Genomic DNA, 24,319 nt, shown 5'->3' on the forward strand with positions numbered 1-24,319 from the left:
AGAAATTTTGTCTACCATCAGCGATGTTTGCATACGTAGGTACATTGGAAAATTGAAATTTACTGAAGTGCTTGCTACCCGTTGACGAGCGGCAAAATTTGTTTGTGAATTGTGGTGGGTATGAATTGCTCGACCGGTAACTGGTTTCGAAATTTGAGCGTTTGAAAAATTTCTACCCGTCGAATCTGGGATTCGATTGAATTTCCCGTCATCAATTTTGCACGGGAATTCAAAACTTTTTGCGTGAAGGGCATTCCCAGAAATTGGATTTAATGATTGCCCCACAATTAGCACATTAAAATTTATTGGAATCTTCTCTCACAGGACATGCGTCCTTGGCGTGAGAGGTTCCACCACAAATCATGCATTTAGCATCCATGTGACAATGTTTGGTTCCATGACCCCACTTTTGGCACTTACGGCACTGGGTGGGGTTTTGAAATTTCCCCAGGCCTGCGGAAATGTTCCCATGTAACACGGACATGGGACATAATACAGGCCTTTTCCAAACGTTTCATATTATTTAGTTCACTTTTGTTAAAATGAACTAAATAAAATTCTTGAAAAATGCCCCTCTGGGAAGTACCAGAGTGGGATTTCTTTTTCATCTTAATTACTTGGACTGGTGAAAATCCAAGTAATTGAGAAATTTCAATTTTAATCTCATCCAGTGATTTGTCATCACTAGGGAGACCTTTCAAGACGATTTCGAACAATCGCTCAGTTTTGTCGTCGTATGGGAAGAATTTATGGCGCTTCTCAGTTAAATACTGAAGAAGACGTTTGCGATCGTCAAAGGATCCCCGCAAAATCTGAAATGAAACCTTGATCACCTGAAGGTTAGTCAAGATTTCATTCCGAAAGCCAGAAAACTCGGCAACAGATACCACAATTGGCGGAATCCTTTGTTTCTTCGCATGAATCGAATCACCTGGGCTAGATTCGATTTGCTCAATATCATCATTAATCAAATCGAACTGATTGCTCAGTTCGATAGGAGAAAAATTATTTCCGACATTAGAGTTTGAAGGAATATCTGAATTCTCCAGCTTCCTTCTATTTTTTCCGCGCTTTGGCAGGACGGTCTTGAAACCTTGTTTCTTAGAAGGAAGTGGAGAATTCAGAGACTTCTTCCTCTTGTTTTATTAATACTCATTGCTGAGCGTGGAGACGTGACCTTCTAAGAGGTTTTTTCCCAGAACGGTGTCCCTGCAGGATTACCACCGCTTGTCGGAATTTTACTTCCGCAAACGGGTCCAACGTAAAACGAAGGCACGGGTCCTTGCAAAGATCGTAACGGGATCAGTGGGTACAAATAGCGCTGAGAAGCACTGTTGAAATTAAAATAGCTTCGGGTAGTATTAAAAACTTCTAATTTATTTTAATTTTCTCGTACATACAGGGTGTCTGCAAATTATCCGTACAGATTTTGATAGTTTGCTTCTACAAAGCAAAAACAGACAATAATGGACTGAAAGGCTGCAATAGATGTATATTCTGAGAACACTGAGCGTCACATCAGCTTGATGTGACGGCGAACACATAAGCTTGATGAATTGAGGTGGTGTCTGTCGATAAAGTATTTAAATCTAAATCATTGGATGTTGATCTACTGAACTAGTTGAACTAGCGTGGATCTCTGGCCAAAAAGTGCGACGTGGAATAATTTTTGGCAACATAGCCACTTTTCAACACATTCTCGGCCAAACATAAAGGTACTTTTTTTTCTGAAAATGTGGGTTTGTTCTTCAGGAAACTAAGGAATTACTCCAAGAACACCCTCTGAAATTCTACTAGAGTTTTTCCGTATTTTAGTTTGAAATTATTTTAAAACTTTATTTGAAATTTATTTTGACATTCAAAAATATTTTCCTCTGAAAATTCCCTAAGAAATTCGTTCAAAAAACTTCTTATTTTCATATTTATCCTAGATTTGTTTCAGATATTCTTCTGGGATTTTTTTCGAGAATATCTCCAGGAAATCCATAGGTATTTTCCATAAATCCATCAAAATTTTTCGAAACTTAAACTCAAACCAAGAAATCCATCGCGAATTTTTTCAAAAATTACTTTAGGAAATTTTTCAGGAAATCCTTTCGGATACTCCTATTCTTCCTGAAAAAGGAACTTCCCAGAGCAAATCTTGAAGGAATTTTCTGCAGAATAATTTGAGAAAATTCTTGAATAACTTTTCGGGGGAACTTTGAAAGAGATTTCTGAAGAAGTTTTTGAAGTAATTTCCGGGGAAATTATTAACGGATTTTTTGGGAGAATACATGGAGGTATTTCTGGAATAAAAAGTGTGAGTATTCTCGAAGAATTTTCGGGGTTGTTGTTTTAAGATATTGCTGCGAATTCATGGAAAAAATCTCGGAAAATACTCGGATGATTTTTTATAGAAATTTTAAGCGAAGTACCGTAGAAATTTTGAGAATGGCTGCAGGATCTTCCGGGAGAATCCCTTAAATAATTTTCAGAGGAATTTCAAGGGGAATTTTTGTAGGTAATTCCGAAAGAGTTTTGACCAGTGGTGGAAATCTGTGAACCTTGTTCACAAAACAAGAATTAGGCCATGCAAAATACTCGGGAAAACTTGTTTTGCCTTTTCTTGCCTACCTATTACTCGCAGAGAAAACAGAAAAGCGAACCCCGAAAAATGTTCGTAGAGCTTCGCGAGTCATTTGGGTTAATTTGCCAAATGTCATAAACCAACCTCGGAACATGATTCTCACGGATGTTCGAGCAAGAACACATTTGTTTTTGTGTTTATGTTATATGAGGGACACACTTGTGGTATTCATACCATGGTACAAAAATCTTGAAATGAGTGCCATATCAATTATTGTCCTCATTAAAGATAGCCTTGAAATTATTTTCTTGTCGCCTTGTACCATGGTACGAATACCACAAGTGTGTGCCCCATATTAAGTAAAATTTATCCATTTTATTCGAAGTAACCACAAATACTCGTGATCGTGATTTTTTCCTCGCGAAAAAATACTGTCCTGCTTTTTGTCTATGCTCTGCCCGTACTCGCGAACAAAGCAAGCGCTTGAAAAAATGCAGGCAGTAGGTTCACGCGAATTCCACTCTTTTCTTACTCGTGAAGCGAGTATTTCCACGACTGGTTTTGACGAAATTTAATTTTTGTACCCAGATGAATTTGCAGACGAATTTTGCAAGGAATTTCCAAGAGAATTCCCGAAGAAAAAAAAAATAATTTTTCGGGAGAGTTCTTGGAGGAATGTCTGGGGCGTGAGTATCAAGGACTTCCACGTGAGTTTCTGAAGAAATTCAATGAGAATTTCCGGAAAGTCCTCGAAGTAATTAATGGATAGATCTTGATGGAATTTCTGGAGTAACTCCAGAGAGGATGCCCGGAGGAGTTTGTATGGGAATTTCTGAATGATTTTCTGGTGGAAGTTCTGGGAAAGGGGATGTGGAAATTTCAAAGATAATTCCTAAGTGAATTGCTGAAGAAATTACCGAGAAAATAATGGAACTTAGAGAGTATATTTGGAAGGATTAACGGAAAAAATATGTGGCTATAATTTAAAATGGATGTTCGGAGGAATTTCGTAAAAATTCGCGGAGAAATTCCTAGAGGAACTTCCGGAGGAACTTCCAGAGGAATTCCTGGAGGAACTTTCAGAGAAATATCTGGAAAAACTCCCGTAGGAATTACCGAAGAAACTTTCGGAGGAATTCCTGCAGGAACATCTAGATAAATTCCGGAAAACTTATAATACACGAAATTGATTCACGCTGACTCACGCCGCCGCCAATCACCACCACGCCACTGCCACTGGCTGAAAATGATCTATCACGCCTCACCGTCGATAAAATTTCAATCGGCGCACAGGTCTAGATAGAATATCAAGTTAAATCATGTATGGAATTTTGGACCGAACTACCAAGGTATCCCAGGAAGAACCCTTGGGAGAACTACTGTTCCAGGATAAACTTCATCGGAAACCCAGTAAAACGTCTTTCGACCAAAAATTTTCCTCATTTTAGTAACGCTGCTAATTTGTTTCTCAAGAAAAAAAATAATCTTACCGACAAGTGGATAGAATGGAACTAAACTTAATGTAAACTTAATTAAACAGTAAAGTATCTTGCCGAAAATTCAATTTTATGAATCACCATTCCCATTCCCATTCCCATGGAATTAATTTACTCCTCGGGGAAATATTTTCTGGTCTATCAGGTGAACTAATGCATGGGGAAGGGTTCTAGAACTAGAACTAATTTCCTTGATAGATAAAATAATTCACAAACATAATAACTGTTTAATTAAGTGGATAACTAATCTGCTTTATAAGAAAATCATACCCATAAAATTTCAATTATTGCTGATAACACTCTTATGCCGATGACATGCTCACGCGAGTGCGTGTGCGAACGCGTCCAAGACAAAAGAATTCCTCTTGCTGATATTCAGCTTTATGAGGGCTTGGACGCGCTCCGCATCGCTCAGCTGTTTCAGATGTTCCTTCAATTGTTTAAAATGATAGTATAGTATGTGTTATGTAAGACTGGGAAACATTTATGACACGCTGCTTTTTCAAAGTTTTGCTACTAAATTCGTTATAAGCTCACGATGGTGTTTAAATCAGTTATTGTGAAATTATTACGTAACATATGAAGGACCCCCGCATGTGCCATGATCAATGCATATTAAATTTTTTACTAAAATCGTACAGAAAATTGAACGAAAAAAAAATTTTTTTATGTATGTACTATCGAGGTAAAATGTACGTACAATCGAGGGTACGTACTATCGAGGGTACGCACTATCGAGGGTACGTACTATCGAGGTATGCCTGTATTTTGTTGGAAATCCATTTAATTAAAATAAAAGTAATAGTTTTTGCCGGTATTTCAAGTCATGATTAAGCAATACCATTAGTATGGTGCCGCAAATGGTTTTGATTCCAAATATTTTTGTGTCAGGTGAATTCGTTGATAGTTCTGCTTCATCTTTCTAGAACATTGTTACCATTAAAAACATTCACCGATTAATCGGCAGCCATAGTACCCACTTACCCCGTATTTCCACTTGCCCCGGGGTACCTTACTTGATAAAAGTGTTGCAGTCAAATGAGCAAACAGCAACATGGTGTGCGAAACAGAGAGCGAGTAGGTACAATGCTAGAAGAATGTTAACTTCCACAGCAACCTCGTATAGCTCTCCAACTGCTTCAGCGTGCGTCAATTTCAATATGGTGCACCGGCATGGTTCCGCCGGATACAGTTCAACGAGCTATATCAAATTTATTATACATTTCCACAATAATATGCCTACCACACTTCTGCTACAACATTTAATTTTCCGTTTGCATTCGATTAAACATAATCGATTAAATTTGTAAAAAAAAACATCAAGCATCCCTATTTTTTTTCATGATGACATTTTGAAGTGTGTGTAAAACGATCGTCATATTTTGGGTAGTTCGATTTACGTGTGTATCGATCCTTTTGGACGCGAGTTGGCGCCACATGTGGTGTCGCCAAAATTTCGTGAGAGTGAATCATATTGTTAATATAGTATATTTGATACAACCTAACAAAACATAAATGTTATCATGATGATGAAAACTAATAAAAAATATTATTACCTGATAAGTATATTGTGAAGACTATTTTTTGCGTAATGTCCATCTTCTGAAGACTATTCCGATGAGTGGGAGAAACGGGGTAGGACCAGGACAATCACGATGTCCTTATCAGAAGCGGCACGCAGGAACAGATTTTTTCAACTGTCGGATTAGTCGAAGAGGAACTGTTTGTTTTGTTTTGTTTCTTGCTACACTGCACGAAAACTTATCGATATTTTTTAAAAATTATTTAAATGATATGTATGAATATTTAAGAGATATATTAAAATAAAATCTATGGTCGATTTTTGTAACCATCGAATTAGATTTATAAATATTTATTTTATAATATATCTACTGATGAAACAAAATATCTAGTCGTCTGATAAAATCTATTGTTATCGAATGGTTTCCAACTGTTGTTTCATCAATAAAACAAATTTACTAAAAGTCAACATTTTCATCTTCACAAACAGTTTTCTAATATCGAAATATCATAACAAATATTCTCAATCAAAATGCGATTATATTTTTTATACAAAGTGTATTGCCCGTTGCATCAATTTTTAGACTCTGGCGCAACTTCGTTTTGCTTCGAATTTTTAGCGTGTACACCAATACATTCAAACTATAGACACTATAGGTTCCATAGACGAGCGGAGACACGGTTGAGTCATTTCGATTTAGTGTGTTTTTCCGTTTTTTTACAGTGTACCACGCGAATTTGACGTCACACGCTCTGTTGCTTGGATTGCAACTGTGACGTCATGCTCGTTTGGCTACACTAACTGACAGTTCGTTTGGCTACACTCGCCTTCGCCTCAGCTCGTCTATGGAATCTACAGTGTCTATAATTCAAACTATCTTCGTAATTGTTTCTTGTTTTTGTTATTTATCGAACACACATGTTTTTGTTTACTCAAATAAACAATAAACATAAACAGTCAAATAAACAATAAACAATTCATTTGTGTGTGTGACACGGGAAAAATATTCACGCAAATAATTTTCGCGCAGGGGTCTAATAAATAAGGGGGAATCTGCGCAATAAAACATGATATATAACAATTAAAACATTATAGAAAGTACTGGTAACATTCGAATGTATTGTACTTGTAAAGTTAATACAATAGAGGGGTTTCCCTATCGTGAAAAATCAACAAAACATACACAAAAGGTTTTATTGTTTACCATACAATTAATAATATTTGAATGTTTTAGATCATACAAGGTACTGTAAATTTCTATCCGGGGAGCGCTCGTCTGAATCAATGAGGGCGGGCGCAGTGTCGATTTGAGTTCAATTTGGTTGCACTTGTGTGATGATAGTGGATTGAGCGCTTGTCTGAATAAATGAGGGTGGGCGCTGTGTCGATTTGAGTTCAATTTGGTTGCACTTATGTGATGATAGTGGATTGAGAGCTCGTCTGAGTCAATGAGGGCGGGCGCAGTGTCGATATGACTTCTATTTGGTTGCACTTATGTGATGATAGTGGATTGAGCGCTCGTCTGAGTCAATGAGGGCGGGCGCAGTGTTGATATGAGTTCAATTTGGTTTCTTTTATGTGATGATAGTGGATTGAGCGCTCGTCTGAGTCCATGAGGGCGGTCACAGTAGCATTTTGAGTTCAATTAGGTTCCTTTAAGGATATAGTAAAATGTGCGCTCGTTTGAATCCTTGGGGCGGTCGCAGTGTCGATATGACTTCAATTTGGTTGCACTTGTGTAATGATAGCGGATTGAGCGCTCGTCTGAGTCCATGAGGGTGAGCGCTGTGTCGATATGACTTCAGTTTGGTTGCACTTATGTGATGATAGTGGATTGAGCGCTCGTATGAGTCAATGAGGATGGGCGCAATGTCGATATGAGTTCAATTTGGTTGCACTTATGTGATTATAGTGGATTGAGCGCTCGTCTGAGTCCATGAGGGCGAGCACAGTAGCATTTTGAGATCAATTAGGTTTCTCTAAGGAGATAGTAGAATGAGCGCTCGTCTGAGTCCATGAGGGTTGGCGCTGTGTCGATATGACTTCAATTTGGTTGCACTCATGTGATGATAGTGGTTTGAGCTCTCGTCTGAGTCAATGAGGGCGGGCGCAGTATCGATATGAGTTCTATTTGGTTGCACTTATGTGATGAAAGGGGATTGAGTGTCGCAGTGTCGATATGAGTTCAATTTTGTTGCACTTATGTGATGATAATGCATTGAGCGCACGTCTGAGTCAATGAGGATGGGCGCTTTGTTGATATGAGTTTAATTTGTTTGCACTCATGTGATGATAGTGGATTGAGCGCTCATCTGAGTCCATGAGGGCTTCGCAGTATCGATATGAGTTCAATTTGGTTGCACTTATGTGATGATTGGGGATTGAGTGCTCATCTGAGTCAATTAAGGCGGGCGCAGTGTCGATATGAGTTCAATTTGGTTGCACTTATGCGTTGATAATGGATTGAGCGCTCGTCTGAGTCCATGAGGGTGGGCGCTGTGTCGATTTGACTTCAATTTGGTTGCACTTATGTGATGATAGTGGATTGAGCGGTCGTCTGAGTCAATGAGGGTGGGAACAGTGTCGATTAAACTTCAATTTTGTTGCACTTATGTGATGATAGTGGATTGAGCGCTCGTCTGAATCCATGAGGGTGGGCGCTCTGTCGATATGAGTTCCATTTGGTTGCACTTATGTAATGATAGTGGATTGAGTGCTCGTCTGAGTCCATAAGGGCGGGCACCAGTGATGGGTGATTGGCGAGAAAATCGGCAAACCCAAATAATTTTTTCAGTGTCTGAAACAACGTTATTGACATTTGTTTTGGTGCATTCATCACATGCGACCACTCACAGAATGAACGATACATAGATATATAGAAGCTAGATTCATTCAATCACAACAATCGAATGAATTACATTTTTTTAACAACCGATTTGCTACGCGTTGATCGACGCCGGTCAAGAATCTGATCGTAAAGAATCGTCAGCCGATAATATTCATCAAACGAGAGCTGATTGCATTCATTTTAGAATTTCTCATTCTAACTTCTACAACAGCAGTGCTACCAGTTTACATGCCGTGGCAGGAAATTCGAAGTTGTAATTAAAAATTGAAGCATCGATCCAGTAATAAAAGTATGTATAAGCTTTTGCTATGATGGTGTACGGTCCATAGGAAATCAAGCAAATATGCGACGATTTTGCTAAAACAGCGGTAGTTTTCGTCTTGTTCGTAGTTCAACCAAGGGAAGAGTAACCATAAAGTACGCCACGCGAAAAATGGCAATTTTCAACGCCCCTCCCCCTTTTGTCGCGCTTTTTGTAATAATTCTCTAAAAAAATTAAGGATCGTCATGCTTCTCGAAACCCCCCTCCCCCTTGAACGCGTGACGTACTTTGTTGATGGCCCCCAAGTTAGAATAAACAATCCCCCCATACCCCCTCATCGTACCACTTGTATTGGTTTCAGTAATAGGAAGGATTTTATATCTTCATATGAATTGCAACGGTCATATCATGTTATATTCTGCATCACCCTGAACAGGTTATTTAATTTGTCGATCAGGCTTCTTTTGACGTTTTCAGCGATATGAAGATTCTTACTGTGCAAATTACTGAAACATGAAATAAGTGCACAAAGTACTATCAAATATTTCTAGCAACACTGTCATATTCATTGCGTTTGCGCTGTTTGTTTTGATAGGTTTTCATGGGTGAACTTGCTGCTAGATATTTGTTTATTTTTGTGCCTAATTAAAATGGATGTGAGTATAATGTATAGCTGATTAAGTGCCTAATTATAAGATTTTCATATATTTTTTCAGACTTCCTTTTGACACTGGAATAGACAACGTTTGTCAGTGCAACTCTGCGAATCAACGAATAACAGCAGCGGGCGGGACGAGACAGCAACGGATTTAGAGGGATGTGGCATCTATTATCGAGACTTCCGCCGATGATTGACGTTACGTATGCCTGCTCAAAAATGAACGCCTCTACACAACAGGATTGTCCCAAGGGGCACATGAAAATAATCGCGAGTCTAAGCCTAGTTTTTCCCGTGATTCTGAGTGATTTCCCGGCCAATAAACTTACACTAGCAGCGGAGGAAAACAAAAAAGGTTGAGTCGGCCAAGGTAGGTTACAATTCGATAAGAGTTTTAGTGGGAGTGTTTCCAAAACTGCTTTTTATTGTAGGTCATTGAAGCAGAAAAGTTCGCTGAGCAGCATTTTTTTTTATTTCAAAGGAAACTACGCAACCGAACGATGGAGTGGCATTGCCAGTTAGAGGGAAGACATTTTTAGCAAATGTAATCTGAGGTACCTATTATAGTTATGCTGCCCCTATTCGCATAAGCGTCCTATGCTAGTTTTCTTCAAATTGAGTTATATGTCGTTGAATTTTTCAACTTTACATGGAAAAAATCAAAAAAACTATAATAAATTGATGATTATTTTTTTGTGCAAAAGTGTATCAAAATCCGGAATGTAACTGTTATGAATAAATAGCATGATTATACAACACAAGTGGGTTTAGATTTTCAAATTTCTAGAACAAAGCTTATTATTTTATCAGTTTTTCTCAAACATGAGGTCTTTTTAAACTTATTTCTGGAAGAAAATCAAAATCGTAGAAAATCGACATGGTACTCTTATGCGATTCGCGGCAGTATAAATATTACTTCAAAGATACATACATACAGTAATTATTTCAGAACAGCAGTGGTGGAAATACTCGCTTCACGAGTAAGAAAAGAGTGTAATTGGGCCTACAAAAAATGCCACACTCGCGCGAACCTACTGCCTGCAGTTTTCTGGTGCTTGCTTTGTTCTCGAGTACGGGCAGAGCAAAGCAAAAAAGCGGGGCAGTATTTTGTTCGGGAGTAAAAATCACGGTTGCGAGTATTTGTGGTTATTTCGAATACAATGGATAAATTTCACTTGTGATAAATACAATAACTATAAACAAAGGTGTTCTTGCTCGAACACCTCGAACATCCGTGATAAACATGTTCCGAAATTGTTTTATGACATTTTGCAAATTAACCCGAATGACTCGCGAAGCTTCACGAACATTTTTCGGGGTTCGTTATTCTGTTTTCTCTGCGAGTAGTAGGTAGGCAAGAAAAAGGCAAAACAAGTGTTCGCGAGTATTTTGCTTTGCCTACTTCTCGTTTTGTGAGCAAGGTTCACAGATTTCCACCACTGCAGAACAGACAAGTTTCCCCCACGTAAAACTATAGCCGGAGGACGATATCACCTTAGTTTAAGAGATTTTCTGTAACAAACACAATCATCTACAGTTCAGTAATTTAGTAAATCATTATTGTTATTATTACTTCTGTAAATTTTGGTTTATTGAAATAAAATGTAACCTCCGTATGCATTGTCTGTATATATATATTGCGTTGTACCGTTGTACCCGAACATCGTACATGCCGCATTAGATCATGAAATGACAAATCACAAATGCAAGCAAAGCTGAATGTGGAAAGTGTTGAATTCTTGAATATGGTAGAAAGGTTTTTTAATTAATTTCATGAATCCGAGTATAGGGAACTGTTCACAGTTTATGTAAACGCTTTAGAAGGAAGGGGTCGGTTCAAACATTAGGGTTCATACGAGTAAATTGAATTCTCTCAGAGTCACAAAAAGGAGAGGCATAAAATTGCACATTTTCGCGTTACGTTATTTGTGAACAGTCCGTAGTGAGGTATGGTTTTGACGAATTACTACAAAACTGTGTGTGTATATGAGCTTCACTGTTTAAACGTATTTTGCTTGTGCGTCTTCCTCTTCAATGGTTTTAAATTCGAACTGGAATGACCTGCTTTTCAACTTAGTATTCTATTAGCATTTCCTCAGTTATTAATTGGAAGCTTGAAGGCTCTACATTCCAACTGGAACTTGACCTGATTTTCAACTTAGTATTCTATTAGCATTTGCTCAGCTATTAATTAAAAGCAGTTTTTTGTGTATTTCTTTCAAATTTCTTTTTTTTTCTCTAGTTCGTAGTTTTTTAATTATGATTGTGTATTTTATACGGTTACATTGTAGCTCGCAGGGTGGTTGTCCATCTGGAGTTAAATTTTCAGTTTGTTATGAGATTGAAATTCATATGGAATATTGTAATTTAATAAAAACAAAAGTACAAAACTTTACAGCCAAAGGAACGTCAACCAATGTGGCGTTCTAGGAGTATGTCCACTACTTCTCCCAACAAATCTTCATTCATTTTAAGGATCATAATGTCCTTTATAGATACATCAGAAAGTCGATTACGGGAATCAGTCAGAATAAACTTAACCTGACTGAATAACCGTTCCACAGTTATTTGGGTTGATGGTGCAGACAATACAATCATTGCTAGACGATATATACGAGGACTTGAAAACTTTCTTTTTTTCCAGTACTCGAGTACATCGAAACGCGAAGATGTAGAACCGGATCCTGCTTTGGTTGAATGAAATGCCGATTTGCCTGGTTGGTTTTTAGTCGTAGTACAGGAAGACGGCGGATTGGAGTTGTTGGAGCTTTTGCATGAGTCAATAGGATTACCGATCGTGATATTGACCTTCTCCCGATTTTCCAGTTTTTTTAAATCGAATAGCAACGACTCGTTTGCTGAGGCTTTAGCTGAGCTGCATGCAGATGTTTCAACGCTTCCTTCATCAAAGAAGTCTGTCAAGTAATCTTCCACAAAACTTCCATTGTTGCTCGATGTTTCAGCATCAACCTCCGCAGTTGCTGGTATTCCTTCTACTGTCCCGAGTCGGTCGTTCAGAGCAATGAGGTATTCCTAGAAATCGTACATCAACTGTTAGGCATTAAATTTCTCAAAGATCAAGTAAAGTTTTACCTGTACATCTTTTTTGTCAGACAAACTTAAGCGGCGAGATCCAGCAAAGTTGAACCGGGGATCTAAATATAAGCTGGCCTTGAAAGCCATGCTGGAGCTCAGTTTTTGGATTCTCTTCTCCATCGATGCAAGGAGTTTCGCAGCTAACGTGTTTTTCTTCCCTTTCATTGCATGCAATTCTGCCTGGCATATCAACCAATCAGCATAAAAGTCCGAAAGGGGGACATGGTTCTTTTGTAGTTTCAAAGTAAGCACGTACAAAGGTTCAAATGCTTCGCAAAAACGGTCGATGAAATTCCAATGGGTGTTCAAATCTTAAACATAATAAGAATATTATAATTGATTGAAACAGCTATAGAATAAAATACATACCAAGAGTTGGATCATGAGCCTGTAAGGTTGATAGGAATGGCTTTGTTCTTAATATTTGCAGATATCGTTGCAAGATGAACCATACACCCCAGCGGGTTTCATTCACTTTTGGAGGAAGAGGAATTCTGTGCAACAGAAATAGCTCCCTGTTGACTTTGTGATGCATCGCTAGACATATTTTGTTAATTTTGGCCAGTCTTGTTTTATACAGCTTGATTACGTCATACGCAACAAGCTGGGCTGTATGTGCCCCACATCTGATGCTGTTCATTATTTCAGGCTCTTCAATGTCATCGTCATTGACCAAGATGTCAGGAGATCCATCTTCGCCATTCTCAAAATCGTCAACTTCCTCATTTTCGTCTACTGTGGCTTGAACAGTTTCTTCGGTAACTTCTTCGCTACACGCACAATCGTATTCGTCGCTGCCGTACTCGTCCAGCAGTTTAAACTCATTGACGAGCATATTGCTGAGCGGAGCTTCCTCGTCTGAGACGGGCTTCGACAAACTTTTTAAAAGTTTCACGCTTGCACACATATTAGCACCGTTGTCATGTGCAATGGCGAAAATTTGATCTGTATCCACACCAAACGTTCCCAGCTCTTCGACAATAACTTTTGCCAAATTTTCTTTGGTTTGCCGTTCAATCATCTCGTGTACAGCTTAAAGTAATAAAAAATAAAGAAAATAATTAAATTTATATTTTTTATATTGACTTATGTTTTGTACAGAAATAACCGATATTGACTATCTAAAGTGCATTCTAAATTAAAACTTCGCTCATTGAAATGTGGAAACTGAAAACAGGTATACACGTCAAATAAATGCAAAAGGTCAAATGCATTGAAATGACCATCCGGAACCGGTTCCGAATCAATTCAAGAGAACATGCTTTAGAAAAAAGCTGTCTTATTGTCTTACAAATCGATATTAAAAGAAAAACTTGCTTTGCTATTTTTTGTTCTAATTCGGTTGGAAAAAAATATTTAAAAAATACTTACCCAGATGCCTTATTTGCACGTTGCCCTCAGCATCCGCATATTGCGCGTTGATGCCAAAAACAGAACGACCGCGACGGGATGCGGAGTCAATTTTAATATTCACAATCCGTTTTTCAAACTTTGACCGTAAAATCTCACGGATTATGGTAGCTGCTGTTCGCACATATTCTGCAATTTCGTGGCGTGACTTGTCAGCCCCACAAGCTTTCAACACAGGACGTAAAATTGTTTTTGCACCTGACCATTCAATAAACTTAAATGGTAAATTATTGCAAGTAACCAGTTGAAGCAGACCGAGCCACCCATCTCTCTTTTCTATATCAACCGGAAGCTTTCCCACTTTAGGTTTCTTTGGCGTAGGCTCTTCTTCTTTAGTTTCTTCCAGAGCCAACACTTTGAAAGCGTCTGGATGGTTGGTCTGAAAGTGGCGCTTAAAATTACCCGCAATAAACTGTTTCTGGGTGTATGAACACTTGTGCGGATTGTCGATGTCCACCGCACATCGGTAACTTAGAATTTCACCGGTCTTTACTTCCTCGACCACCTGAAGAATTTTTTCCTTCTGCGTTTTCCGACTCATTCTCGATTCACAAATTATCGCAGAGTCGGCTATCACGAAGTGATTCAATCGAGAGCCCCAATATACTGAACTCGATCAGATTCGTTAACGATAATGAACCACCGATAGAAGGCAGCGAATGAATCAATACATGAATGTAAACAGATAGAAATGAATATGCATTCAGTTGACAAATGTAGACTCTCACACTAGATTCATTCAGTACTTAAATTAGCGTAACCATTTTCTGTTCGCGAGATGATGTCAAATATATCATAGTGTGTGTTGAATGAATCAATAAAAGAGCTTGGAATGAACGTTCGTTGATACGATTGAAACCAACACTGGCGGGCACAGTAGCATTTTGAGTTCAATTAGGTTTCTCTAAGGAGATGGTAGAATGAGCGCTCGTTTGAATCCTTGGGGGCGGTCGCAGTGTCGATATGAGTTCAATTTGGTTGCACTTATGTGATGATAGTTCATTGAGCGCTCGTCTGAGTCCATGAGGGCGGGCACAGTAGCATTTTGAGTTCAATTTGGTTTCTTTAAGGAGATAGTAGAATAAGCGCTCGTTTGAATCCTTGGGGGCGGTTGCAGTACCGATATGAGAACAATTTGGTTAAACTTATGTGTTGATAGTGGATTGAGCGCTCGTCTGAGTCAATGAGGGCGGGCGCAGTGTCGATATGAGTTCAATTTGGTTGCACTTATGTGATGATAGTGGATTGAGCGCTCGTCTGAGTCAAGAGGGTGGGCGCAGTATCGATATGAGATCAATTTGGTTGCACTTATGAGATGATAGTGGATTGAGCGCTCGTCTGAGTCAAGAGGGTGGGCGCAGTATCGATATGAGATCAATTTGGTTGCACTTATGAGATGATAGTGGATTGAGCGCTCGTCTGAGTCAATTAGAACGGGCGCAGTGTCGATATGAGTTCAATTTGGTTGCACTTATGTGTTGATAGTAGGGGTCCTCCTTAGCCGTGCGGTAAGACGCGCAGCTACAAAGCAAGACCATGCTGAGGGTGGCTGGGTTCGATTCCCGGTGCCGGTCTAGGCAATTTTTGGATTGGAAATTGTCTCGTCTTCCCTGGGCATAAAAGTATCATCGTGCTAGCCTCATGATATACGAATGCAAAAATGGTATCTTGGCTTAGAAACCTCGCAGTTAATAACTGTGGAAGAGCTTAATGAACACTAAGCTGCGAGGCGGCTCTGTCCCAGTGTGGTGATGTAATGCCAATAAGAAAAAGAAGAAGATGTGTTGATAGTGGAGTGATGATAGTGGATTGAGCGCTCGTCTGAGTCCATGAGGGCGAGCACAGTAGCATTTTGAGATCAATTAGGTTTCTCTAAGGAGATAGTAGAATTAGCGCTCCTCTGACTCCATGAGGGCGGGCGCTGTGTCGATATGACTTCAATTTGGTTGCACTCATGTAATGATAGTGGATTGAGCGCTCGTCTGAGTCAATGAGGGCTTGCGCAGTATCGATATGAGTTCAATTTGGTTGCACTTATGTGATGATTGGGGATTGAGTGCTCGTCTGAGTCAATGAGGGTGGGCGCAGTGTCGATATGAGTTCAATTTGGTTGCACTTATGCGTTGATAATGGATTGAGCGCTCGTCTGAGTCCATGAGGGTGGGCGCTGTGTCGATTTGACTTCAATTTGGTTGCACTTATTTGATGATAGTGGATTGAGCGCTCGTCTGAGTCAATGAGGGTGGGCGCAGTATCGATATGAGTTCAATTTGGTTGCACTTATGTGTTGATAGTGGATTGAGCGCTCGTCTGAGTCAAAGATCGGGCGCAATGTCGATATGAGTTCAATTTTGTTGCACTTATGTGATGATAGTACATTGAGCGCACGTCTGAGTCAATGAGGGCAGGCGCTGTGTTGATATGAGTTCAATTTGGTTGCACTCATGTGATTATAGTGGATTGAGCGCTCGTCTGAGTCAATGAGGGTGGGCGCTGTGTTGATATGAGTTTATCTTGGTTGCACTCATGTGACGATAGTGGATTGAGCGCTCGTATGAGTCCATGAGGACGAGCACAGTAGCATTTTGAGATCAATTAGGTTTCTCTAAGGAGATAGTAGAATGAGCGCTCGTTTGAATCCTTGGGGGCGGTCGCAGTGTCGATATGAGTTCAATTTGGTTGCACTTATGTGATGATAGTGGATTGAGCGCTCGTCTGAGTCAATAAGGGCGGGCGCAGTGTCGATATGAGTTCAATTTTGTTGCACTTATGAGATGATAGTGGATTTAGCGCTCGTCTGAGTCAATGAGAACGGGCGCAGTGTCGATATGAGTTCAATTTGGTTGCACTTATGTGTTGATAGTAGGGGTCCTCCTTAGCCGTGCGGTATGACGCTGAGGGTGGCTGGGTTCGATTCCCGGTGCCGGTCTAGGCAATTTTTGGATTGGAAATTGTCTCGTCTTCCCTGGGCATAAAAGTATCATCGTGCTAGCCTCATGATATACGAATGCAAAAATGGTATCTTGGCTTAGAAACCTCGCAGTTAATAACTGTGGAAGAGCTTAATGAACACTAAGCTGCGAGGCGGCTCTGTCCCAGTGTGGTGATGTAATGCCAATAAGAAAAAGAAGAAGATGTGTTGATAGTGGAGTGATGATAGTGGATTGAGCGCTCGTCTGAGTCCGTGAGGGCGAGCACAGTAGCATTTTGAGTTCAATTAGGTTTCTCTAAGGAGATAGTAGAATTAGCGCTCGTCTGAGTCCATGTGGGTGGGCGCTGTGTCGATATGACTTTAATTTGGTTGCACTAATGTAATGATAGGGGATTGAGCGCTCGTCTGAGTCAATGAGGGCGGGCGCAGTATCGATATGAGTTCAATTTGGTTGCACTTATGTGATGATTGTGGATTGAGTGCTCGTCTGAGTCAATGAGGGCGGGCAAAGTAGCATTTTGAGTTTAATTTGGTTTCTCTAAGGAGATAGTAAAATGAGCGCTCGTTTGAATCCTTCGGGCGGTCGCAGTGCCGATTTGAGTTCAATTTGGTTGCACTTATGTGATGAAAGTGCATTGAGTGCACGTCTGAGTCAATGAGTGCGGGCGCAATGTCGATATGAGTACAATTTGGTTGCTCTCATGTGATGATAGTGGATTGAGCGCTCGTCTGAGTCAATGAGAGTGGGCGCAGTATCGATATGATTTCAATTTGTTTGCCCTTATGTGATGATAGTGGATTGAGCGCTCGTCTGAGTCAATGAGGGCGTTCAGTGTCGACATGAGTTCAATTTGGTTGCACTTATGTGATGATAGTGGATTGAGCGATCGTTTGAGTCAATGTGGGTGGGCGCTGTGTCGATATGACTTCAATTTGGTTGCACTTATGTGACGATAGTGGATTGAGCGCTCGTCTGAGTCAATGAGGGCGGGCGCAGTATCGATATAAGTTCAGTTTGTTTGCACTTATGTGATGATAGTGGATTGAGCGCTCGTCTGAGTCCATGAGGGCGGGCACAGTAGCATTTTGAGTTAAATTTGGTTTCTCTAAGGAGATAGTAAAATGAACGCTCGTTTGAATTCTTGGGGGCGGTCGCAGTGTCGATATGAGATCAATTTTGTTGTACTTATGTGATTATAGTCGATTGAGCGCTCGTCTGAGTCCATGAGGTCGGGCACAGTAGCATTTTGAGTTTAATTTGGTTTCTCTAAGGAGATAGTAAAGTGAGCGCTCGTTTGAATCCTTGGGCGGTCGCAGTGTCGATGTGATATCAATTTGGTTGCACTTATGTGATGAAAGTGCATTGAGTGCACGCTTGAGTCCATGAGGTTGGGCGCAGTATCGAAATGAGTTCAATTTGGTTGCACTTATGTGATGATAGTGGATTGAGCGCTCGTCTGAGTCAATGAGGGCTTGCAGTGTCGACATGAGTTCAATTTGTTTGCACTTATGTGATGATAGTGGATTGAGCGATCGTTTGAGTCAATGTGGGTGGGCGCTGTGTCGATATGACTTCAATTTGGTTGCACATATGTGATGATAGTGGATTGAGTGCTCGTCTGAGTCAATGAGGGCGGGCGCAGTATCGATATGAGTTCAATTTGGTTGCACTTATGTGATGATAGTGGATTGAGCGCTCGTCTGAGTTCATGAGGGCGGGCACAGTAGCATTTTGAGTTAAATTTGGTTTCTCTAAGGAGATAGTAAAATGAGCGCTTGTTTGAATCCTTGGGGCGGTTGCAGTGTCGATATGAGTTCAATTTGGTTGCACTCATGTGATGACCCAGACAACCACACATCGCATATGAATGTAGGATTAAAATCGTTTACCGATCCAAATTTCATCAAAATCGCATTGTGGTGCGAAGCTCATCAGTTTATTTATAAATTTTTCCGCACAGTAGGCTATTTTGCGAGTTTATTCCAGCTTCATATGTTGACATCGCATATTCCTGCAAACAAACTCAAATGAAATCGGATTATCTGTCAAACAGAGTACATCGTAATGTATAACGAACAAACTCGCATAAAAATCGTGCATATCGCAGAAACTACCGTGTAACGTCGGATAAGAAATACACATATATCGCCTCCTCTTTTGTTTGCAAAAAGCGTTTACGCGACTGGTAAGCGATAAAATTTGTGCGCATAGGCATCGCATAACAGAAAAACAATTCCATTATGCATGCATTCTGGTTGTCTGGGGATAGTGCATTGAGCGCTCGTCTGAGTCCATGAGGGCGGGCACAGTAGCATTTTGAGTTCAATCAGGTTTCTTCATGGAGATAGTAGAATGAGCGCTCGTTTGAATCCTTGGAGGCGGTCGCAGTGTCGATATGAGAAAATGGGGTAAACTTTTGTGTTGATAGTGGATTGAGTGCACGTCTGAGTCAATGGAGGCGGGCGCAGTGTCGATATGAGATCAATTTGGTTGCACTTACGTGATGATAGTGGATTGAGCGCTCGTCTATGTCAATGAGTGTGGGCGCAGTATCGATATGAGTTCAATTTGGTTGCACTTATGTGATGATAGTGGATTGAGCGCTCGTCTGAGCCCATGAGGGTGGGCGCTGTGTCGATATGAGTTCAAATTGATTGTACTTATGTGGTGATAGTGGATTGAGCGATCGTTTGAGTCAATGTGGGTGGGCGCTTTGTTGATATGACTTCAATTTGGTTGCACTTATGTGATGATAGTGGATTGAGCGCTCGTTCGATTCAATGAGGGCGGGCGCAGTATCGATATGAGTTTAATTTGGTTGCACTTATGTGATGATAGTGGATTGAGTGCTCGTCTGAGTCCATGAGAGCGGGCTCAGTAGCATTTTGAGTTAAATTTGGTTTCTCTAAGGAGATAGTAAAATGAGCGCTCGTTTGAATCCTTGAGGCGGTCGCAGTGTCGATATAAGTTCAATTTGGTTGCACTCATGTGATGATAGTGGATTGAGCGCTCGTCTGAGTCCATGAGGGCGGGCACAGTAGCACTTTGAGTTCAATTAGGTTTCTTCATGGAGATAGTTGAATGAGCGCTCGTTTGAATCCTTGGGGGCGGTCGCAGTGTCGATATGAGAAAAATGGGGTAAGCTTATGTGTTGATAGTGGATTGAGCGCAGGTCTGAGTCAATGGAGGCGGGCCCAGTGTCGATATGAGATCAATTTGGTTGCACTCATGTGATGATAGTGGATTGAGCGCTCGTCTCAGTCAATGAGGGCGGGCGAAGTATCGATATGAGTTCAATTTGGTTGCACTTATGTGATGATAGTGGATTGAGCGCTCGTCTGAGTCCATGAGGGCGGGCACAGTAGCATTTTGAGTTAAATTTGGTTCTCTAAAGAGATAGTAAAATGAGCGCACGTTTGAATCCTTGGGGCGGTCGCAGTGTCGATATAAGTTCAATTTGGTTGCACTCATGTGATGATAGTGGATTGAGCGCTCGTCTGAGTCCATGAGGGCGGGCACAGTAGCATTTTGAGTTTAATTAGTTTTTTTAATGGAGATAGTAGAATGAGCGCTCGTTTGAATCCTTGGAGGCGGTCGTAGTGTCGATATGTGAACAATTTGGTTAAACAGGGGGGGTCCCGTAGTTGGCTACACATTCGCCTCATAAGCGAATGGTCATGGGTTCGATTCCCAGCCCCTCCACCAAAACCCTTGCCAGTCGTCAGAAGCGCAGTCCGTACGGTGGTGGCGTTTTGGGGAGCGCGCCTTACCGACACGGCTGCCTGATGACGACTGACAAATCTGTTCTTCTCGGAGGCATTCCTCCAACGTTCTTCGATAAATGGCAACCGAACAAAGCTACAATCACTGGATTCACCAAATGGACAAATGAACACAATGGACTCACTATTATATGGACTGGCAACGAACAATAATAACGAATTCTGGACATCTAAAAATAGATACTGTGTGGACTCTGTACAGCAGAGTACCACAGTGGATCACGGCACAGTAGCGGTTAAGAACACAGAGTGCCTACCAAATAAATACATGAATAAAAAAAAAATTAGTTCAACTTATGTGTTGGTAGTGGATTGAGCGCACGTCTGAGTCAATGGAGGCGGGCGCAGTGTCGATATGAGATCAATTTGGTTGCACTTATGTGATGATAGTGGATTGAGCGCTCGTCTGAGTCCATGAGGGCGGGCACAGTAGCATTTTGAGTTCAATATGGTTTCTCTACGATGATAGTAGAATGAGCGCTCATTTGAATCCTTTGAGACGGTCGCAGTGTCGATATGAGATCAATTTGGTTGTACTTATGTGATGATAGTAGATTGAGCGTACGTCTTAGTCAATGAGGGCGAGCGCAGTGTCGATATGAGTTCATTTGGTTGCTCTTATGTGATGATAGTAGATGAGCGCTCGTCTGAGTCCATGAGGGCGGGCACAGTAGCATTTTGAGTTCAATTTGGTTTCTCAAAGGAGATACAGTCGCGATTCGCTGGTTAGGCCAAGACCTCGGCCCAACTAACGAATTCTGTTTTTTAGTTGGGCCAACTGACAGCCATTTGAACACGTGTATTTTAACTTGAACATCACAAATGATGTCCATTGACGCCCAATCCCGTTTTCCGTGTTTACATTGAATTTTGACGTACGGTTGCTTTTTACTTGGGCCATGGCCCAACCAGCGGAGGCCAATCTAAAAAGTGACCCAAGTATTAAAATCCCAACCAGCGAATCCCGACTGTAGTAGAATGAGCGCTCGTTTGAATCCTTGGGGCGGTCGCAGTGTCGATATGAGATCAATTTGGTCGTACTGCTCGTCTGAGTCCATGAGGGCGGGCACAGTAGCATTTTGAGTTCAATTTGGTTGCTCTTATGTGATGATAGTAGATGAGCGCTCGTCTGAGTCCATGAGGGCGGGCACAGTAGCATTTTGAGTTCAATTCGGTTTCTCTTAGAAGATAGTGGAATGAGCGCTCGTTTGAATCCTTGGGGGCGGTCGCAGTGTCGATATGTGTTCAATTTGTTTACACTTATGTGATAATAGTGGATTGAGCGCTCGTCTGAGTCAATGAGGGCGGGCGCAGTGTCGATATGAGTTCAATTTGGTTCCACTTATGTGATGATAGTGGATTGAGCGCTCGTCTGAGTCCATGAGGGCGGGCACAGTAGCATTTTGAGTTCAATTATGTTTCTCTAAGGCGAAAGTAGAATGAGCGCTCGTTTGAATCTATGGGGGTGGTCACAGTGCCGATGTGAGATCAATTCATTTATTTTAATAAACCTAAAATTTATTTCCTATTTCAGCAATCGTACACTACTTTTTAATAACATTTACTAACCGTCTCATAGTTTTAATCCACAATAAATAGAAGTAGATTGTTAGAAACCCGGATAAAATTTAGAAAAAAAAGTGATATTGTAAAGACCTCAGCTATTAGCAGCAGGACTTTGCGATTTCGTAGAAACCTCTTATAGTTGGGAAAAGCAGTATCGATATGAGTTCAATTTGGTTGTACTTATGTGGTAATAGTGGATTGAGCGCTCGTCTAAGTCCATGAGGGCGGGCGCTGTGTCGATATGACTTTCGTTTGGTTGCACTTATGTGATTATAATGGATTGAGCGCTCGTCTGAGTCCATGAGAGCGGGCACAGTAGTATTTTGAGTTCAATTTGGTTTCTCTAAGGAGATAACAGATTGAGCGCTCGTTTGAATCCTTGGGGCGGTCGCAGTGTCGATATAAGATCAATTTGGTTGTACTGCTCGTCTGAGTCCATGAGGGCGGGCACAGTAGCATTTTGAGTTCAATTATGTTTCTCTAAGGTGATAGTAGAATGAGCGCTCCTTTGTATCCTTGGGGGCGGTCGCAGTGTCGATGTGTGTTCAATTTGTTTACGCTTATGTGATAATAGTGGATTGAGCGCTCGTCTGAGTCAACGAGGGCGGGCGCAGTGTCGATATGAGTTCAATTTGGTTGCACTTATGTGATGATAGTTCATTGAGCGCTCATCTGAGTCCATGAGGGCGGGCACAGTAGCATTTTGAGTTCAATTATGTTTCTCTAAGGCGATAGTAGAATGAGCGCTCGTTTGAATCCTTGGGGGTGGTCACAGTGCCGATGTGAGATCAATTCATTTATTTTAATAAACCTAAAATTTATTTCTTATTTCAGCAATCGTACACTACCTTTTAATAACATTTACTAACCGTCTCATAGTTTTAATCCACAATAAATAGAAGTAGATTGTTAGAAACCCGGATAAAATTTAGAAAAAAAAAGTGATATTGTAAAGACCTCAGCTATTAGCAGCAGGACTTTGCGATTTCGGTGAAACCTCTTATAGTTGGGAAAATCATATTTGAAAATAAATTTTGCCTCTAATTGAATATTAAAAGGTTTTCTGGACTTGAAGATACAAAAGTTGAAAGTTTAATCATACATCGTGGAACCAATGGTAACAGAATCCTGAATTGGCATTAAAACATTTTCACTTGGTTGAAAACTACCAAAAATATGTGAAGTGTGATAGTACGGTTGTTCAAGAAAAAACACGTTGAGGACATAGGAGGAGGGGGTCAAAATCTTCAAAAAAAATGTGGATTGCTCTAGTTATGAGTAGAGACATAAGCCATTGAACTAATTCTTTCATAAAAATAATTTATTTTTGATTAAAAAAGTTATGAAAATTTTCAATGAAATTGTTATGCGGATACATTCAGTACAAGCAAGCATGTATATATTTTCTACATGTCTTCCGAAAAAAAAACACAATTTCCATCGTGGTATACATGGGTAGACCCCCCTAAGATAATTCTCATTGCCACATGGTTAAATTCATCTACCCAAAATGAAGTTCAAACAAGTCAAAATTAAGTTCATTCCCTAAATTAAGTTAATTCCCTATCGTTGCTGGGGGAAGCCAAATTTTTGTCGAATGGGTCAGCTTGAGCTTTAGTATTTGATTTTAGTATTTGATTTTGCGTTCGATCATGTGTAGAAAAGTATCTGAATTCTAAGTTGTTTCCACCTAACGAAAGGTTTGAATAGATTCAAAAAACCTAAGTTTGAGATAAACCTTTTCAACCCAATTTTTAATTCCCCATCGAACTGCTATCGTTAGGTGGTTTACTTTTTCTGTTTCTGATATCATCGGGTGGAATGAGACAACTAAAACAACTCAAAAATTAGGTTGTTTGATCGATCCGTGTATAATAACCATATTTCATCATATTGCTTTTGGAAATGTTAATTTAAAATCAACAAATCTATTAACAAGAAAACAAAACCTTTTCTTTATTTTTTATTTTTGTATCTTTATTAAGAAGACATTCAGCCCTAGGCTGGCTCGACTCCAATAAATCTTTCTTAAATTCAATTACATGTAAAAAGTGAACAGTACTGCCCATGATATCATGATTGACGTAATAAACTTTCAAAATTTCAGCTAATTTAACTTACTTTCGCATTTACTACGGTAATTCAATCGTTGTAACATCGATAAGTTGCATGTCTCA

At 40.2% G+C, this 24,319-nt stretch overlaps 1 protein-coding gene and 1 long non-coding RNA gene across 2 annotated transcripts; one reads left to right on the forward strand and one right to left on the reverse strand.

Moving 5' to 3' along the window:
• The first annotated feature begins 9,241 nt into the window (after positions 1 to 9,241).
• On the forward strand, positions 9,242 to 11,309 carry LOC134204697 (uncharacterized). Its single transcript, XR_009977939.1, has 4 exons — positions 9,242 to 9,353; positions 9,414 to 9,725; positions 9,787 to 9,909; positions 10,801 to 11,309. It is a non-coding gene; the product is annotated as an uncharacterized LOC134204697 (long non-coding RNA).
• Positions 11,310 to 11,764: 455 nt separating this feature from the next.
• LOC134204696 (uncharacterized) lies at positions 11,765 to 14,402 on the reverse strand. The gene is made up of 4 exons (XM_062679478.1): positions 13,823 to 14,402; positions 12,821 to 13,483; positions 12,449 to 12,762; positions 11,765 to 12,388 (listed from the first exon to the last, which is right to left on the reverse strand). The coding sequence occupies exons 1-4, from the start codon at positions 14,400 to 14,402 to the stop codon at positions 11,765 to 11,767; spliced, it is 2,181 nt and encodes a 726-aa protein (XP_062535462.1).
• Positions 14,403 to 24,319: the final 9,917 nt, after the last annotated feature.

The sequence above is a fragment of the Armigeres subalbatus genome, unplaced genomic scaffold (genome assembly GCF_024139115.2).
Source record: "Armigeres subalbatus isolate Guangzhou_Male unplaced genomic scaffold, GZ_Asu_2 Contig824, whole genome shotgun sequence".
NCBI lineage: Eukaryota > Metazoa > Arthropoda > Insecta > Diptera > Culicidae > Armigeres > Armigeres subalbatus.

What these genes read in the sequence shown, in the direction of transcription:
- LOC134204696 (XM_062679478.1), bottom strand. Translation starts at nt 14,402, where the DNA reads ATGAGTCGGAAAACGCAGAAGGAAAAAATTCTTCAGGTGGTCGAGGAA. An exon ending in CGTGCAAATAAGGCATCTGG is followed by an intron (nt 13,484 to 13,822) that starts GTAAGTATTTTT and finishes TATTACTTTAAG; the next exon opens with CTGTACACGAGATGATTGAA. An exon ending in GGCTCATGATCCAACTCTTG is followed by an intron (nt 12,763 to 12,820) that starts GTATGTATTTTA and finishes ATTATGTTTAAG; the next exon opens with ATTTGAACACCCATTGGAAT.